Raw genomic sequence first — 17,322 nt, forward strand, 5'->3', positions numbered from 1 at the left:
TCAGACCCCAATGCAGCAGAGCTGGGGAGGGGGTTTAGATCCCAGCAGGGCTCAGCCCCCCATGCAGTGGGTCTGGGGAGGGGGCTCCCCCTCCAGCAGGGTGCCCAGGAGCCAGGGGTGCAGCAGGCAGGGGCTGGCACCATCCCAGCCCCTTCCCAGCAGTCCCCTGCCAGCCCAGTGCTGGGAAGGGCCTTGGCCCCACTGTGCCTGTTTGCTCTGGCCACCAGCCGCGGGCAGGGACAGGCAGGAACAGGCAACCAGCCTGGCTCAGTGCCTGGGGCAGCTGGGAACACCGGAGGGGGGGGGTCAGGGTGCTGCTCCCCGTGGGGTGCATGTCCTGGGGGTGCAGAACGCCACGGGTAGGGTGGCAGCACAGACCCCACCACTCCCGGTGCCAGTATGGACCAGTCTGACCCTGTCCCCGCTCCCAGTACGGACCAGTCTGACCCCGTCCCTGTGCATGGGTCAGCAGCGGCGGGAGGCTGTGCCAGGCAGGTGTCCAGCAGTGCCAGGGAGCTCCAGGCACTGTGCCCGTCCCCGCTCTGCCTGGTGCTGCCTGTCTCTGCCATGGCCTGGGGATCCCGCTGTGGCCTGAGGGTCCCACCAGGGCATCGGCATCCCAGTGCACCCTGGGGGTCCCACTGCCCCACAGAGCACCCTGGGGTCTCCAGGAGCACATCAGCAGCACCCAGGCCGGCTCAGCCCCCACCTCCCCTGGTGCTGGGCACCTGCCTGCCCCCCCCCGTAGCCCCTAGGACAGTGGGTCCCACCACTGCACCCAGTGAGGCTTTACCCCAGGGACCCCGGTGAAGGTGGAGCTGTGGCCATGACATGGGTCCACAGGGAGGGAGCTGCCCCACCTCCCATCAGCCTCACCATTGTGTGTCCCCCCCGCCGTGGGGCTGGCAGTGCTAGGGGGACAAGGTACTTCCAGAATACTTTATTTTGTACATACAGTATGTCAGCGTGCGGCAGCAGCCCCACACAGCCCCGCCGTGGGGCAGGCAGGCACGCGCGGTTGCCCCCACAGCCGGGGCTCGAGCCGGGGGAGCAGGGCCGCAGTGCCAGGGGAGCGGGGCCGGCAGAGGGCAGTCCCCACGGGGCACGGGGCTCCGGGACCTGCCGCCCCACAGCCCCGAGCAACACGTGCCGCCCCCAGCCCTGCCCGGCGGCTCCCCCCCGCCCCATACACCCCCATGTGCCTGCGGGACCCCCGGCAGCAGGGGCAGTGGGGCTGCTGGCCCTGCTGTGGGGTGGGAAGAGGGGCATGACCGTGGCCCCACGGCCCCACGGCCCCCCAAGCAGCCCCTGCCCCAGCCAGACCCGTCCTCGCCCCCGCTCGGGGCCCAGCCACCCCCCCGGGATAAAGTGCACATGAAGGCCGGTGCGGCGCGCGGGGGGCAGCGATGGCTGTGGGGCTGCAATGGTTGGGGGGGGCAGCAATGGCTGTGGGGCAGCCGTCGCTCAGGGCACCCCGCTGCGGGCGCTCTCCCGAGGGGCCCGTGGGCGCCGTCGCGGCGCAGGCAGTGTCCCCGTCCCCGTCCCCGTGGCGGCTACTGCAGGTAGCGATAGGCCTTGAAGCAATGGTTGCCGGAGTCGGCCACCACCACGTGTCCGTCAGAGGTGAGGGCCAGGCCTTGCGGCCCGTACAGGGGGTCGGCGGCCGTGTTGATGTAGGAGAGGAAGGAGCCCGAGCTGTCGAAGACCTGTGGGGACAGGCAGAGACGCGCTGTCCCCGACATCCCCACTGCCACTGCTGCCCTGCCACCCCACCTCCCCAGGGAACCCCTGCCACCCCAATGGCCCCTGGCATACTGGGAGCTTGTCCCCGCTCTGCTGAGCACCCCACTGCCCTGCACAGGGTTCAGTGCTTGGGGCACAAGCCCCATCCCTGCCTGCAGCCCCTGCCTGCGCCCGGGCTGCCGGCGGGACCCTCTCCCTGCGGTGGGACAGGGACAGTGCTGGCTCAGCACCTCCCGGGACCAGTGCAGCATTGTGGGGCAGAGGGGCCCCGTGGGTTGTAGGGCCGGTCCCCCCCCCAGGGCAGCGTGGGGCTGCGGTGCCGGTACCTGGATGCGGCTGTTGCCCCAGTCGGCAACGATGATGTTGCCGTTGGCGTCGACGGCCACCCCCGTGGGGGCGTTGAACTGCCCGTTCCCCTCCCCATGCGATCCGAACTTGAAGAGGAACTCGCCGTCCGCGTTGTAGACCTGCGGAGAGGGGGTCACCGCGGGCTGTCCCGGCACACGGCACCGGCGCCAGTGGGGGACGGCACAGAGCCAGGGACGCCGGCAGACACCCCAACCGCCTGCCGCAGCAGCACTCACCTTCACCGAGTGGTTGTGGAAGTCGGTCACCACAATCTCGTTCTTGTTGTTGACTGCCACGAAGTGGGGCCCTGGGGAGGGGAGGGGGCTTAGCCCCAGGACAGGGATGGGGGGCTCAGCCCCAGAGGGGGATGGGGAGGCCCAGCCCCGCACAGCAGCAGTGCCGCGGGGACGCCCCTCGGTCCCACACCAGGGAGGGGGTGGCTCGGCTCCGGTGCCCGGTTAGTGTGGTTAGTGCTGCGTGAGCAGCCGGTGAGGCGAGCACAAGGGGGTTAGCACAGGTGGTGCCAGGCCCCCCACGGCTGGAGGGGGCACCCAGCCCCACAGCGGGATGAGTGCTGGGGACAGACCAAGACCCCAGAGCCCCAACCCACAGGGACAGAGCCCACTGCCAGAACCAGAGCCCAGAATCTAAAACCAGAACTAGAACCCAAGCCCAGAACCCAGAATCACAGCCCAGAACCAGAATCCAGAACCAGAATCCAGAACCAGTGCCCCAGCCTAGAACCCAGAGCCCAGAACCAAAACCCAAGCCCAAAACTAGAACCAGAACCCAAACCCAGAGCCCCAGCCCAGACCCCAGACCCAGGTGTCCCAGTGCCAGCTGGGCACCAGCTGCCATCAGCGAGGCGTGCGGTACTCACCGTCCCAGCCCGGCCCCGGCGCAGCGGGAAGCCAAAGGCATGCAGTAAGGAAGAGGGGACTTGCCAGTCGGTGTATTACCATCAAGTGTACCTGCAAACTGCCGCTCGGCCGTGCCGCGGCTCCCAAACTTGGTGACGAGCTTGCCGTTGGACTGGAAGATGAAGACGCAGCAGGCCTTGTTGTCCACCACGATGATGTGGCCATTGCGGTCCACGGCGACACCCTTGGGGCCCATCAGCCGTCCAGCGCCGATCTTGGTCTGCGGTCGGGGAGGGGCGTCAGGGCCGGGTGCAGAGTCGCGGCCCCCCCACCCGGCCGCTGCCCCCTCACCTTGAATTTGCCCTCGGGGGAGAAGATGCTGACCCAGCGGTTGTCGTAGTCCGCGATGATGATGTCCCCGTTCATGTCCACGGTGACGCCAGTCGGGCGCTGGAGCTGGCCAGGGGAGCGGCCCCGCACCCCGAACCGCAGCCGGAACTGCCCCTCGTTGGAAAACACCTGGGGGGGCAGCGAGGGGGGCATCAGCCAGGCGGGGGGGCGGGCTGGGGCCGGGGCCAGGGCCTCAGTCCTACCTGCACGCACTGGTTATTGCTGTCGGCCACCACGATGCGGCCACTGCTGGAGGTGGAGATGCCCTGGAGGTTGGTGAACTCCCCCTTCTCCCGGCCGCGGCTTCCTGCGGCAGAGGGAGGCAGGTCAGAGGGCGCCCCATCTGCCCTCAAGAGCCCCAAGGAGCCCCCAGTGGCCCGGGGAGACCTGGGAAGCCCTGAGGAGCCCCCGCCGCTCACCCACGCGGAAGATGAGCTCGTCCTCGATGGGGTTCTCCTTCTTCTTGCCGCTGCTGTACATGCTGGAAGGGCGCCGGACGGCCTTCTGCCGGATGTGCCCACTGCTGGGGGACTTGACGCGGCGCTTGACGTCGTCGGGAGAGGGGGGCACGTCGGAGGCCTTGACGGCGCGGACGCGGAAGGGGCTGCCGCGGATGGGCTGCCCGTAGAGCAGGATGGAGAGGAGGAAGTCACCCTCAGCACGGGGGGTGTAGAGCAGCTCGTAGGTGCCGTTCTTGTTGTCCTGCACCTCTGCCTCGGCCGCACCGCCGTCCGGCGCCGTCACCTGGAAGCGCAGGCTGGCGCTGCCACTGCGCACCAGCTCCCCGTCTTTGTCCTTAGTGGTGACGCTGAGCGAGGAGGGCTGCCCCACCACAGCGTGCCGCAGCCCCTCGCCCGTGGCCACCGTCTTGTGGGCCGTGGCGCTGGTGGTGATCAGCACACCCAGGTTGAGGATGGATTTGCGGACACCCTCGGTCTCCACCACGTAGTCGAGCTGGGCGTTCTCGTGGGGGTGCTCGGGGAACTCCTGGCTGGCCAGCTCGCTCAATCGCTCGCTCATCTGCTTCTTTACCAGCAACACCTCAGTGGCGGTGCCATGGTGCAGCGCCTGCTCGGTGAAGGCGCAGCTGCTGAGGATGCTCTCTTGGCCCTGGCGCAGGGCTTCCAGCTGCGCCTGCAGCACCTGCCAGGACAGGGCAGGTCACCCTCACCGCCAGGCTGGGACCCTCACCGGCACCCAGACCCCGGCCGTGGTTCTTGGCCGGCCCTCGCGGCACTGCGCCTGGAGTCCAGCTGCCTGCACAGGCAGGGCCGGCTGGCACCATTGACACGGCCAGGGCACGTTCACCCTTTTCAGGAAAGCCGGGCAGGGGGCACAGGGCAGGGATGCTGGCACAAGGGCACAACAGTGCTGGGGCACAGCGGTGCGGCGGTGTTACCTTCTGCTTGGCCCCACAGGTGGCCTCCAGGTCCCGCACCAGCAGCCCCTTGCGCTGCCGCAGTGCCGTCTCCAGCTCCTCGAAGGTACTGCCGATCTCCGACACCGCCTCGTTCTTGCGCTCCACCAGCTGCTGGCTGATCTCCGACACCAGCCCAATGGCCGCTGCCAGCTGTGGGAGCCTGCAGAGGAGCCGGACGCTGGGTGGGCACTGGTGGAGGGGACCCCCAGAAGACTCCTGGCGCCCCCCGGCCCCCTTGGTCCCATACCTGCTCCTGACAGCATCCAGCTGCTGCTGCAGGGCCGCCTTGTGCTGCTCCACCACATCACGCAGCGGCACGGTGACATGCTCCCGGTGCTCCCCCTCGGTGCACTCGCGGCACATGGCTGTCTCGCACGGCTCACAGTAGAACTCCATCACCTGCGCAGGGACACTCAGGGCTGCCCGCAATGGCCTCCCCCCAGCCCCTGGACCCCCGCAGGCTCCCAGCCCCCTGAGCCCCTGCAGCCCCTCCCCAGCCCCTGCAGCCCCCCTGGAGCCCCAGAGCCCCACCGGGGTGACCCACCTTGCCCTCGTGGTTGGGGCAGGAGAGGGGCTGGCCGGTGACGGCGCTCACGGGGTCCAGGCCACGGCCGGGGTGGGGGCCGCAGCTCTCGGGGTCCCGCTGCAGCACCTCCATCAGGTTGGTGATGAAGAAGTTGTTCTGCAGGGCGGCAACGCCGCGCTCGGGCAGGATGGAGGTCTGGCGGCAGACGGGGCAGGAGAGGGTCAGGCTCTGGGGCGGGATATAGTTCTGGAGACACCTGGGGCGAACGGGGACAACCAGAGGGTCAGGACCCGCGCAGAGCAGGGCAGCAGGGAGGGGAGCTGGGGGGGGCAAAGGGATGGACAGACAGGAGGGATTGGGGTGCATGGGGCAGGAGCAGAGTGATGGGGCTGGAGGGGCAGGCAGACAGCAGGACAGAGACAGGAGGGATCAGGGTGCATGCAGCAGGAGCAGAGGGAGGGGCGGACAGACAGCAGGACGGACAGACAGACAGGAGGGGCTGGGGTGTGCAGGACAGCAGCAGAGGGAGGGAGCTGGAGGGGCAGACAGACAGCAGGACAGATGGACAGGAGGCATCAGGGTGCATGGGGCAGCAGCAGAGGAATGGGGCCAGAGGAGCAGACAAGACAGCAGGACAGACGGATGGACAGGAGGGCTACGCTGCAGCACGTCACAGTGTGTGGGCCAGGAGCAGAGGGAGGGGGCCAGAAGAGCAGACAAGACAGCGGGATGGATGGACAGACAGGAGGGCTACGCTGTGGCACACAGGGGTTGCAGGAGCGAGAGCGGGGGCCGGAGGGGCAGACAGACGGCAGGACAGATGGACAGGAGGGCTGCACCGCGGTGCCTGTCAGGACCCGCAGCCAGAGCCCGGAGGGGTGGATGGACAGACGGACAGGAGGGGAGAGGCCAGGCAGGGCTGGGCTGGGGAAAGGGCTGGGCTGGGGAAAGGGCTGGGGCAGAGCCAGGGGCAAGTGAGGCTCCAGGGGAAGGGGGCGGTGGTGGGGGGCAGGGGGTCTCTGGTTGGGCACAGAGAAAGCAGACATCAGTACAGAACCCACCACCGCCGACCGCAGGTGCAGCCTCCCGCCCCAGGCACGCCCCTGGCCCCACACGCTGGTAGATGCCAGTGCTGGATCAGCCGCGGCTGCTGCAGCCCACGGGGACGAGCAGGGTTGGGGGCAGTGGGGGGCTCGGGGGACACAGGGACAGGCTGCGCAGCCCTTGCGGGCAGCGGGGTCCCGGCCCCCACGTGGGCTGGGGGGGGGAGGGCAGCTGTGGGGTGCAGGGGGGCCCCAGCTCCCCACCCCTGGGGGTGCAGGGGGGCTCAGCCTTGTCTCTCACTGGAGAGGGGCAGGGGGGTGCAGGGGTGCCATGGGGCCCTGGCTCACCACCAGCTGTGGGGGGGCCGGGTTGGCAGAGGGGGCCTCTGGCTGCCCCATGGCAGGCATTGGGAGATGCATGGGGAGGGCAGGCTGAGTGGGGGAGGCTCCACTTTCACTGGGGGTTTGGGGGATGCTCGGGGAGGCAGTGGGGTGCAGTGCTTGACAGCTGGGAGGCAGCAGGGATGCAGCGTGGGTGCAACAAGGTGCAGCAGGGATGCAGCAGGGCCCAGGGGCACAGCAGGGAATGCAGCGGGGATGCAGTGCAGTGCAGTGGGGGTGCAGCGGGGATGCCGTGGGGATGCGGTGCAGTGCCATCTGGGTGCAGCGGGGATGCTGTGGGGATGCAGTGCAGTGCAGTGGGGCACAGTGGGGATGCCGTGGAGATGCAGTGCAGTGCCATCTGGGTGCAGCGGGGATGCAGTGCAGTGCAGCAGGGGTGCAGTGGAGCACAGCAGCCCCAGCTCACCTCCTGCAGCAAGGAATGCTGAGGGGATGCAGCGAGGTGCAGTTGAGCGCAGCAGGGGTGCAGAGCAAATGCCAGGGGGTGCGGGGACCCCAGCTCCCCTCCTGCAGGAGCTGCGTGTGAGGAGGGTGCTGGGGGAACACAGTGGGACGCAGCAGGGGGGCACAGCGGGGCCCGGGAGGGGCGCAAGCCAGGGGATGCAGTGGGATGCAGCAAGGCATAGCGGGACACAGTGGGGCTGGGGCACAGCAGGGCTGCAGTGGGGACGCAGGGGGAGGGATGCAGCGGGGCCCAGGGGCACAGTGGGGATGCAGTGGGGCCCAGTCAGGGTGCAGCAGGTCCAGGGACGCAGGTGGGGCGCGGTGGGGTCTCACCTCTCGCAGAAGGTGTGCAGGCAAGGCAGCACCTTGGGGTTGCGGTAGCGGTCAAGGCAGATGCTGCACACCAGGAACTGTTTGTCAATCTGCCGCACCACCGGGCTGGCGCTGGCCTCCCGCTTGGCCATGGCGGCGTCCCCGCGGCCCCACGGCGCTCAGCCTGGGGGCGGGGAGGGTCAGCGGGGCCGGGGTGGTCCCACTGCTCCCCGCGACCCCCAGGATCGGGCCCCACGGCCGCCCCACGCTGGGCACGCCGGAGCCCCCTCGCCCCACGGAGGTCACCCGCGACCCTCGGCCCCACCTGCTCTGGGATGCACGGGGGTTGGGGGGGGGGTCCCCCGGCTCCCCCCCGCCGCTCACGGTCCCTGGGCCAGCCCCACAGCCCCCGCGACCCACAGCTCTGCCCTGCGCCCCAGCGCCGGGGTGCCCATAACCCTCACCCCATTAGCGGTGGACCCCGCGCAAAGCGCCTGCCCGCCCCACCGTTCCCCCCCCCGCTGATCCCCCCCCCCCGCTCCCGTGTCCCGGCCACTCTCGGGCTGGGGTCCCCCCGCACCCCCCGGCGCCTCCGCGCACCCGCGGGCCGGACCCACGGGGGACACGCCGTCTACCCCCCGCCCGAACAAGCCCCGCGCCCCCCGGCCCGGCCCCGCTCACGGTGCTGCGGCGGCCCCGCGCTCCAGGCCCCGGCCCGGCCCCGCCCCGGCCGCCATTGTGCGGCACCGCCCGCCCCGACGGCACCGCCCCCGCGCCGGGATGGGGGCTCCGGGCAGCGGGCGGGGGGCGGCGGAGGGGATGGACTTGCGGGGGGGGCACGACCGGGGAGCCGCAGCGGCTGCGGGTCCCCGCCGTGGTGCTGCGGGCACGGCACGGCTCCACATCCCGCCCCTCCTTGTCCCTGCCCACCCCCCCCGCCCCGTCCTGGCCTTGTGTGTCCCCCCCCATTCCTCCTTGTGTCCCCCCCTCCTGTCCCTGTCCCCAACCTCATGTCCTTGTCCCCAGACCCCCCCATCCTCCTGTCCCCAGCCCCCACCCCGCTCGTCCCTCTCCCCCATCCTTCCTCTCCCTGTGCCCCCCACCTTGTCCCTGTCCCCCCGCCACCCCCTGTCCCCGTCCCACCCACGCCCCCCCCCAGCCCATCCAGGCTACCCCGCACTCGTGACAAGCCGGCGCTGCCCCCCAAAAAGGACCCACCGGGGCCCATCCCACCTCACACCCCCCCGCCCCATCCCTTGCTAGCCCCCTCCGCACGGCGGGCCTGTGTCCCCGTCCCCTCCATCCCCACGCGTGACACCGACACCCCCACCCCCACGCGTGACACCCGCCGCCACTCACCCCCCACGCAGCCCCCTCCTCGCTTCAGCCCCCCCCGCGGGCCGGCAGCGCGCATCCTCGGCCCGGCCCGGCTCGGCGCGGCAGAGACTGCGCCAGGGATGGGCAGGGAAGGCAGCTGCCAGACCGGACCGCACCACGGCGAGGTGGGAGGGGGGGTCACACGCTTTTTACCCCCCCCGGACCGCGCGGGACACCCCTCCCACTCGCAGACCCCCCACTCGGGAACGGCGAGGCGTTGCTCCGCGACGCCTCGCCGTTTCCGAGTGGGGGGTCCGCGAGGGAGGAGTCCCGTAGGAGGGAGGGGGGAGGAGAACAGGATGCAACCCCCCCCAGCACGAATGGTCGGGTCCGGGCTGTGGCTCTGCAGTGGGGGGGGCTCCGGGCGCGCCCCCCTGCATCCCCGGGGTACCCGGCTGTCGCCACGGCAACCGCATCCCGCCCCGATGTGGTCCCGTCCCCCCCCTCAAAGTGGGGAGGGGGGGGGTCCCGCCTGGCAGACCCCAAAGTGGGGGGGGCACAGTGTGCACAGCGCAGGGGGGTGGGTGGCCCGTGTGCTGTGTGTCCCCCCTCTTCTTGTATGGACACGGGTGGGGGCAGAGCCCACTCGCAGCTTAAATGTGGGGTGCAGCCGGCCCCGGGGGGCGGAGGGGCAGCATCCCCTTACAACACCAATGGGGGGGAGGAGGCACGTGTGCACACTGTACCTGTGTGCATGCAGACATCCCCCCCCACCCAGGTGTGTGTGTATGTATAGGTGTGCACGCTGTCCTCCCCGTGCAGGCGTGTCTGTCCCCACCCGTGTTTCTGAGCTCCCGTGGGGGTTTGCACAGCCCTGCCCTACTCAGCGCCTGCGCACGCCCACCCCTGTCCTGCTGCTCTCTGCTGCCCTTGGGGGACACGGAGACCCACGGACCCTTGGGGTGAGCATGCCAGGCCCTGTGTTACCACCATCCCCCCCGCCCGCATGCCACACGCACCGGCACACGCCCCGGCACCCGGCACGCGCCCTGGCACACATGGGCTCACCTGCCTGCCGGAGCCATCCCCCTGTGGCACGGGTCCCGGGCGGTCGGCAGGAGGGACGGAGGGGTCTGGTGGGATTTTTCCAGTGTCACCGCGGCTGGGTCTGGCCAGGCCCCATGCTGCTGCCGGGTGCCGGGTGTGGGAGAGGTGCCAGAAGGTGCGCGGGGGCGGGCGGGCGGGGGCCAGGGACGCTGCAGGCGTGGGGGCCCCGGGGTGTGCGCACACCCTCGTGCGAGCATGCAAGCAGCCATGGTGCAGGGCCGCCAGTGCACGCGGGGTCCCCAGGTCCCAGGGTTCCTGAGTGGGCGCTGCCCGTGGGTGGCCAGGTGCAGTGGCCCTGGGGGGGGACTGTCCCCAACCTCATGGAGGAACCAGCCGGGCAGCATTCCCGCCTCACACCATTGCCATCCAGCAGGGCCGTACCAGTGTGGCACCACCACCATGGCCATGGCCGAGTGGGGTCCCGGGAGGTGACTGGGGTGAAGTCACCCTTGACCGCCCCGTCTGCCCTGCGTGGCACAGCGACAGGGGCTGCGGGTGATGGCCACTGGTGACAGTGGCCATGGCTGTAACGAGGCTTTTGGCACCTTCTTCCACCATCCTCGTACCCAGGGCAGGATGTTACTGTTTGGAGGGCTGGACAACCAGGTGGGTAAAAAACAGGTTGGAGGTTTGGGCTCAGAGGGTGGTGGTTCACGAGCTGTGCTCTGCCTGGAGGCAGGTGACAAGCAGAGCACCACAGGGACCAGCCCGGGGACCTCTCCTGCTTAACATCTTCAGCAATGACCCAGGGCAGGCACCAAGGGCACGCTCGTCAAGGTTACAAATGACACCAGCCTGGTGAGGGGGAAGCAGCTGGCATACTCGAGGGCAGGACTGCACCCCCAGGGACTTGGGCAGGAGGGAGGAGTGGGCCAACAGGAACCGCACGAAACTGAGCAAGGACAAATGCCAAGTCCTGCTCCAGGAAGCAGAGCACCCCTGCAACAGCACAGGCAGGGACTGCCAGGCTGGGGAAGCAGCTCCAGGGAAAATGTCCTGGGGGCCTGGGTAGGCAGCAAGCGGGACATGAGCCACAGTGCACCCTGGCAGCAAGGAGAGCCCAGCAGCATGCTGGCCTGTGCGAACAGGGCACAGCCAGGAGGTCGAGGGCAGGCATTATCCTCCCCTCTACTCAGCCCTTGCTAAACCACATCTAGACACCCCATCTAGTTTTGCGCCCCTGGTACAGGAAAGACCTTGACAAACTGTGGCGAGTTCAGGGGCGGCCACTGCACCCGTCAGGGGCTGGAGTACCTGCCCTGTGAGGAGCTGCTGAGGGACCGGAGCTTGCTCAGCCTTCAGGGGAGAAGGCTGCAGACCTAAGAGCAAGCTGCCAGCACCGATGGTGAGCTTCTCGAGGAAACGGAGCCGGGCTCTACACAGTGGTGCACAACAAGAGAAGAAGAGACTACAGGCATTGGTGGAAATGAGAACTTCAAGCTGGACATCGGGGAAAGCTTTTTCCCTGTGAGGACCATCCAGTATTGGAGCAGGTTGCCGAGAGAGGCTGTGCAGCCTCCCTCCTTGGAGCTTTTCAGGATGCTACTGGATGAGGCTGTGAGCAGCCTGGTCTGACCCCACAGCTGCCCGTGCTTCGAGAAGGAGGTTGGACCAGCAACCTCCAGCGTCCCCGGCCAGCCTGGCCCCCACCTGGCTCTGCTTCCCCTTCCTGGTCACCCTTCAGGCTGTGTTGCACCCCCCCACACCCCGTGATGGCCCCCTGGGAGGGGCTGCCAGGACAGGAGGGACCAGCACCGGGGTCCTGGGGCCATGACAGTGCTGGCCGGGCCATGGTGACGGGAGGGCACGAGCAGCCCCACAGCATGGCTGGGCCAGGCTGGGGCAGGGGGGTGGCCAGCCCGGGCACAGCTCCCACGGGGGACAGGGTCCTGCACCAGCCGCCTCTGCGCCGCCTGGCACGGCCGGCACCAGCCCAACAACAAAGGGCATAGTGATGGGGCCAGCGGAGGGCCCGCTCGGTGGGGACACGGCCCTGGGCCAGCGCTGGGGCAGCACCGGGCAGGGGACGCGGCTGCCACGGTGGCAGCACCAGGTGCTGCGGCAAGGCCACGAAGCCGCAGCATGGAGGCAGCCAGCGGCGAGCTGCAGCCACGGGGCACCCCGGGCAGCTGGGCCAGCACCGTGCTGTGCTGTGCCTGACGCAGGCAGCCAGGTGCCGCCATGGCCTCGCATGACGACAACACGGGGTGGCGGACACACCCAGAGCGTGGCCACCACCGGGGGAGCAGGCGGCCGGGGAGAGTCTCAGATTTTTATTATCACAACAAACCAGACAGGAGCAGGGACACCAGGAAGGATAAAACCAGAGCCTGGCCCAGCAGACCCGGCCCTGCAGCCCCTCAGCTGGGGGGGGCTCCGTGCCCCTTTCCACCCGCCAGGCACCGGAGGAAGCCGAGTAGGGCAGAGCCCTCAGGGGGGGCGGCCGGGGGCGGCTGGGGGCACACCGACCTGCTCTGGGCCCTGCTCCGCTGGAAGAGGCTGGCCAAGCTGAAGAAGGGTGCGGGGCTGGCGGGGGCTGAGGCTGCGACCGGGGGGGGCGGCTCGGGCAGGCAGAGCTTGGGGCCAGACTCGAAAAGCCCCCCCTGCCTGCTGGCCGGGGCGCCTGGGGAGGGCTGGTTGCAGCCCCCCACCTCGGGCAGGGCCGGCAGCGCTGGGGCCGTGTGCCGCCGCAGTGGGGCCAGGGAGGCTCCGGGCGGCCAGGTGGGACTCTGCAGAGCTGGGGGCAGGCGGGGGCTCCCACAGCCTGGGGGGCCGGGGGAGGCAAGGGGGTCATCCCCCCGCGGGGCGGCCAGGCAGGGCTCAGAGCTGGGGCGCGGGGAGTGGAGGCCGTGCCGGACGGGCTGGGGTGTGAGCGGGAAGGGGCCACGCAGCCCCACGTCCTGGGGAGCCACATCCCGCACGGAGCATGTGGCGATGGAACGACGCTTCAGCCGCTCCTGCTCCAGCTGCTGCCGCCGGTGCTGCGCCTGCTCCCGCACCTGGTTCTCCTGCGGGGCAGAGGCGGGTCGGGGCTGGCCACGCATGGGGTGGCAGGGCTGACACCGGCCCCACACGTAATCGGGCGTGGGGGTTGGTACCTGCGCAGCGGTGAGGAGCCGGCCTGTGAAGCCGTGCAGGATGGCACACAGGTCCTGCAGGCCGCCAGGCGCCGTGTCCTCGCAGAAGAAGTCAAGGGTGGTGGCTGCGGCGCGGTGCATCCGCTCCAGCGCATCCCACGCCCCGCGCAGCTCCTCCTCGGCCACACGCAAGAAGGGCTGCAGCTGCGGCCCCAGCCCCTCTGCGCCCAGGCTCTGGGCCCCCTCCAGCCGCCCCGCCAGCCGCCGCAGCTCCCCCTCCACCTCCGCCACCTCAATCCTGTGGGGATACACGGGTCACCCATCCCGACGCTCCCCTCCCCTCTGCCACCCCTCCCTGCCATGCTGCCTGCGGCTGGGACCCCTCCTGCCCCTCCACTCCCACCCCCAGCAGGTGCCACCCCGTGGGGCAGGGTCCCCGCTCAGCTCTGGGACGTGGGGATGCCCTTACCGCGAGGCTGGGCCCACGTGCCGCAGCTTGCCAGGGAAGTCCAGCAGGCTCTTCTCCACTCTGGCCACCTCCTGTGGGTGAGAGGGGCAGCGAGCAGCCCCCACAGGGCCGGGGGCATCCCCAGAGCCCCGGCAGAGCTGCCCACGCTGGAGAGCCAGACCTCGGGGGAACGGCAGAGGTAACTCCCCGTTTGCCTGGTGGGGCTGGGGCCAGCCCGGGGCATGCGTCCCCAGCCAGATGTGTTGCCAGGTCTCTGCGGGAGTGACTTGGACCAACACCCGCACTGACTGGGAAGGACAAAAATGTCCTTGAAGGCATACGGGCCTTTGGGGGGGACTATGGCAGCGGTGACAGGAAGGTCCAGACCCAGCAGAGGAGGGACAAGCTGGTGCCAAGGGCAGGAGGGCAGAAGGGAGAGGATGGAGCGTGCTGCAGGCGGCAGCGCCAGCTCCCTGCGGGCACTAGTGCAGCTGCCACCAGGCAGAGCAGGGGCGAGCATGGGAAAAAAGGCACTGGAGCTCGTCTGCCAGGGAAAACAGCCTCCCCCACATGCGGGCTGGGCGCATGCCTGCCGGGGCAGCACAGGCAGTGACCTTGCACACGGTAGGGGAGGGAACAGGGTCTCCCTGGGCACATGCAGGTGCCCGCAGCCATGGGGATCCCCCGGCGAGCCCCACTCTGGCTGCACCCCGCGGCTCCCGGGCAGCAGGAGACAGCCGGGGACAGCCCAGTGGTGGCATGCCAGCTGGAGGCAACAGGCGCATGTGGCCAGGCTGGCCCAGGGCCTTCAGCGGCCAGTGGGCAGAGGAGCTGCTGCAGAGCCCGGCACCTCCCAGGGCAGCACAGCTCGGCCAGGCCACGCTCCCTGTGTGGGCTGACAGCCACAGCCCAGGACAGAGCCAGGCACTCGCGTGCCAGCTGCTGCCCAGAGAAGGGCCACGGGGACGGCGGATGCTGCCACGGGGACAGTGGGCAGGGGACCAGGACGAGGCCCTGCCCATTGCGGCCATGCCTGGAGCAGACCTGAGGGCCAGGGAGAGGAGCAAGGGAGTGCACAGGGAACACCTTCTGTTTCAGATCCCCATCAGGGAAAAGCCCGCTCCAGGCACGGACCCAATGCTCTGCCAAGAACGAGCTCCCCCCACAATTAATCCGGCCATGGCCCCCAGCAGTGCAGGGAGGCCAAACACCAAAGCCCCACCGGTGCTCACCATCGCCACGAAGTGCAGCAGGTCCACGCCTGGCTCGTTGGCCTTGGTGTCGGGCAGCTTCAGGAGCGAGGCGAGGCGGAAGCCGGCGGCGCTGCCAGCATAGCTGCCCTGGGAGTGGAGCGGGGGAGTCGCTGCGGCCCTGCTGCGTGGGGGGGTGGGGGGCAGGGGGGCAGCAGGCCCCCTGCGCCATGGGCTCACCGAGTTCAGGTAGTTGCCAGCGCTCAGGATGAGATGGAGGATGGTGTGCAGCTCCTCACACTCCAGCAGCTCTGGGGAGCGGCCAAGGGGTGAGCGGGGACAGGGACGGTGCGCCCCCGCCACAGTCCTGGCACACCCCACAGTGTTACTCACCAACAGCAGCATCTGTCAGGGTCTGGATGGAGCCGCGCAGGGTGGTGAGCTGGGGGAAGAAGTCTTCCTTCAGCACCAGCAGCTCCAGGCGCTGGGTGTAGCTGGGGGGCGAGTGTGGGGTGAGCAGGTGGGGGCGTGGGAACCCCCTGGCACACGGGACCCCCCAGGTGCAGGGGACCCCCCAGCTCCCACCTGGGCACCTCTGTCAGAAGCAGCATGAAGAGCTCAGGGTCAGCGAGCTGGTGGGGGCTGCCAGGGAAGGACCGCAGCCGGGCCACCTGTGGGCAGAGAGGGGTGTCAGGAGGGGCCGTGGGGTCCCCCCCCCGGGCCTCCCCCCCCCAGCCCTCACCTCTGTGGCACTGGGCAGCATCCGGGAGAGCTCCAGCAGCTTCTCTGCCCCGTAGGGTGCCCCGACACCCTCCTGGATGTCCCGCACGATCTGGCGGACAGGCCTGGAGGGACGTGTCAGACATGGGTGACCCCCTGGCCCAGCCACATGGGCAGCGCTCTGCCACCTGATGGGGTAACAACCCCCTGGCGGCCAGCAGACCCCCCCATCCCTCCCAGGGGGGGCAGACACCTACCTGACCCCCTGCAGTGGGCATGGTGGGGGGCAGGGACCCCCCCACGTCCATGCCTGGGTGCACAGGGCAGCCGGAGCCCCTATTCCCCACTTGTGTGCGGGACCCCAGAGGGGAGCAGGTACCCGCAACATCCCCCATGCCGGGACCCCTGGGGATAGCTCTCATTCTGCCCCCCCCCACGGGCTGGACCCGGGGACACACACACGAGTCCCTCCATGTGTGCACCCCCCTCTGGAGGGGGTGCAGGTTGCCGGGGTGGTGTGTGTCTCTCTGGAGGGATGGGACAGTGCCCCCCGGGGGGGGTGTCGGCCAGGTGTCCGGGGGGTGCCTGGGGGCAGCTCTGCTCACCGCTTGACCTGCTTGAGGAAGACGCCGAGGGCGAGGCTCCGCTTGGGCTCCAGCAGCGCGGCCTGGGGGGGGAGGCACGAAGCGGTCAGGGACCGCGGGGGGGGGGGGACTAGGCCAGGACGGGGGGGAGGGGGCGCGGCTCTCACCGCGGGCGGCGGGCGCTGCCCCGGGGCGGCCCCGCGGGGCTCTCGGAAGAGCAGCCGGAGGCGCGGCAGGTCCAGCGCCGGCGGGGCGGCCCGCCGAACCCAGACCGAGCGGCGGCCGCGCACCCGCGCCGCGGGCACCGGCTCCCAGTGCAGTGCCCGCAGCCGCCCGCCCTGCGCGGCCGCCGGAGGGGAGGGCAGCGCCGGGGGAGGCGGCCCCGGGGGGGGCGGCGGCGGCACGGGGCGGCGCGGGGAGCCCATGGCCGGGACGGGACGGGAGCACCGGCCGCCTCGCGGCTCCGACAGCTCGGCCCGCCCTGGCCCCGCCCCGGCCCCGTCCGCGTCCGGGCTGGCGGCGGAGGGGAGCGCCGGGGCCGCGGTGCAGACGTGGGGAGCCAGCCCTGGGCACCCGACCCGGTGCCCTCCTCGGGGCCGCGGCACCCGGCTGGAGCCGCGCCCGGGTAAGGGAAACCTGGCCCCGCTGCAGGCGCCCGCCCCGCGGCCAGCGGCGGCCCCCGGGACCCTCCGAGCCCCCGGTGCTGCCAGTGGGACTGTGGTGACAGACAGCTCCCCGGTCCCGTCCGTCCCTGAGGAAGGAGCCCCCTCTCCCGGGGTGACTCCCCAGCGTCTTCCCTATTCGCATCCCAGGCTGGAGCAGAGTTGCCCCGGCAGCCAGGTACCGATCCCTGCTGGTGCTTCGGGAGGGTGAGAACGGCTGCGGGGGATCAGAGCGAAGGCCCGTCACCCCAGGAGTCCGACGGCCAACCGCAGCAGATGCCCAGGGAAGACCTTAGGATGAGCAGGGGTCTCCCCCAGAGCCCTCTCCCGCCCTCCTGAGCCAGGGGCCAGGGCACCTGCAGCCCCCCCCCCGGAGGCAATTTCCCCCCCTGCCCTGGCCCAGTGCCCTCCTCAAGCTCCAGCATCCCACAGCCAGGCTCTCCCAATAGCAGCTGCTTGTCTAAACCCGATGCCGGGCCACAGCACAGGGCATCGCTGTCTCTTTTGGGGACGGTTTGGGGCCCGTCTCATGGTCTCCTGCTGGCCCCAGGCAGCCACGATCCCACCGCAGGGCTGGCAGAGCCCCGAGCCCCCTGAGAGACATTCCCACACAGTTGCTGATCTAGGCAAGGCCAAGAACAAGTAGGATCAAGTGATCCCAATCACCACTCAATCCTCCAGCTGCCAGCTCCCGGCACAGAGCGACCCTGGCCCCTTGCTTCAGTGCCA

General features: G+C 70.2%; 2 protein-coding genes across 6 annotated transcripts; both read right to left on the reverse strand.

Moving 5' to 3' along the window:
• Positions 1-925: 925 nt before the first annotated feature.
• On the reverse strand, positions 926-8,863 carry TRIM3 (tripartite motif containing 3). Of its 4 annotated transcripts, none has more exons than XM_069808772.1 (12): positions 8,848-8,863; positions 7,510-7,672; positions 5,306-5,543; positions 5,009-5,160; positions 4,741-4,921; positions 3,761-4,484; positions 3,545-3,648; positions 3,303-3,470; positions 3,051-3,231; positions 2,328-2,398; positions 2,070-2,210; positions 926-1,706 (listed from the first exon to the last, which is right to left on the reverse strand). In XM_069808772.1, the coding sequence occupies exons 2-12, from the start codon at positions 7,638-7,640 to the stop codon at positions 1,554-1,556; spliced, it is 2,244 nt and encodes a 747-aa protein (XP_069664873.1). In that variant the 5' UTR covers positions 7,641-7,672; positions 8,848-8,863; the 3' UTR covers positions 926-1,553. The 4 variants fall into 4 exon arrangements, with proteins under 4 accessions (XP_069664873.1, XP_069664872.1, XP_069664874.1 ...); XM_069808771.1 differs by lacking the exon at positions 8,848-8,863 and adding an exon at positions 8,170-8,291; XM_069808773.1 differs by lacking the exon at positions 8,848-8,863 and adding an exon at positions 8,170-8,290 and having other exon boundaries at positions 3,063-3,231.
• Positions 8,864-12,158: 3,295 nt separating this feature from the next.
• Positions 12,159-16,362, reverse strand: LOC138690216 (FH2 domain-containing protein 1-like). Of its 2 annotated transcripts, none has more exons than XM_069808776.1 (10): positions 16,099-16,362; positions 15,953-16,014; positions 15,370-15,472; positions 15,213-15,298; positions 15,021-15,121; positions 14,868-14,938; positions 14,670-14,777; positions 13,459-13,529; positions 13,011-13,287; positions 12,159-12,920 (listed from the first exon to the last, which is right to left on the reverse strand). In XM_069808776.1, exons 1-10 carry the CDS (start codon positions 16,354-16,356, stop codon positions 12,273-12,275), a joined length of 1,785 nt encoding a protein of 594 aa, XP_069664877.1. In that variant the 5' UTR covers positions 16,357-16,362; the 3' UTR covers positions 12,159-12,272. The 2 variants fall into 2 exon arrangements, with proteins under 2 accessions (XP_069664877.1, XP_069664876.1); XM_069808775.1 differs by having other exon boundaries at positions 13,459-13,910.
• Between the last annotated feature and the right edge of the window lie 960 nt (positions 16,363-17,322).

This window comes from Haliaeetus albicilla, chromosome 20, assembly GCF_947461875.1.
Source record: "Haliaeetus albicilla chromosome 20, bHalAlb1.1, whole genome shotgun sequence".
Lineage (NCBI taxonomy): Eukaryota > Metazoa > Chordata > Aves > Accipitriformes > Accipitridae > Haliaeetus > Haliaeetus albicilla.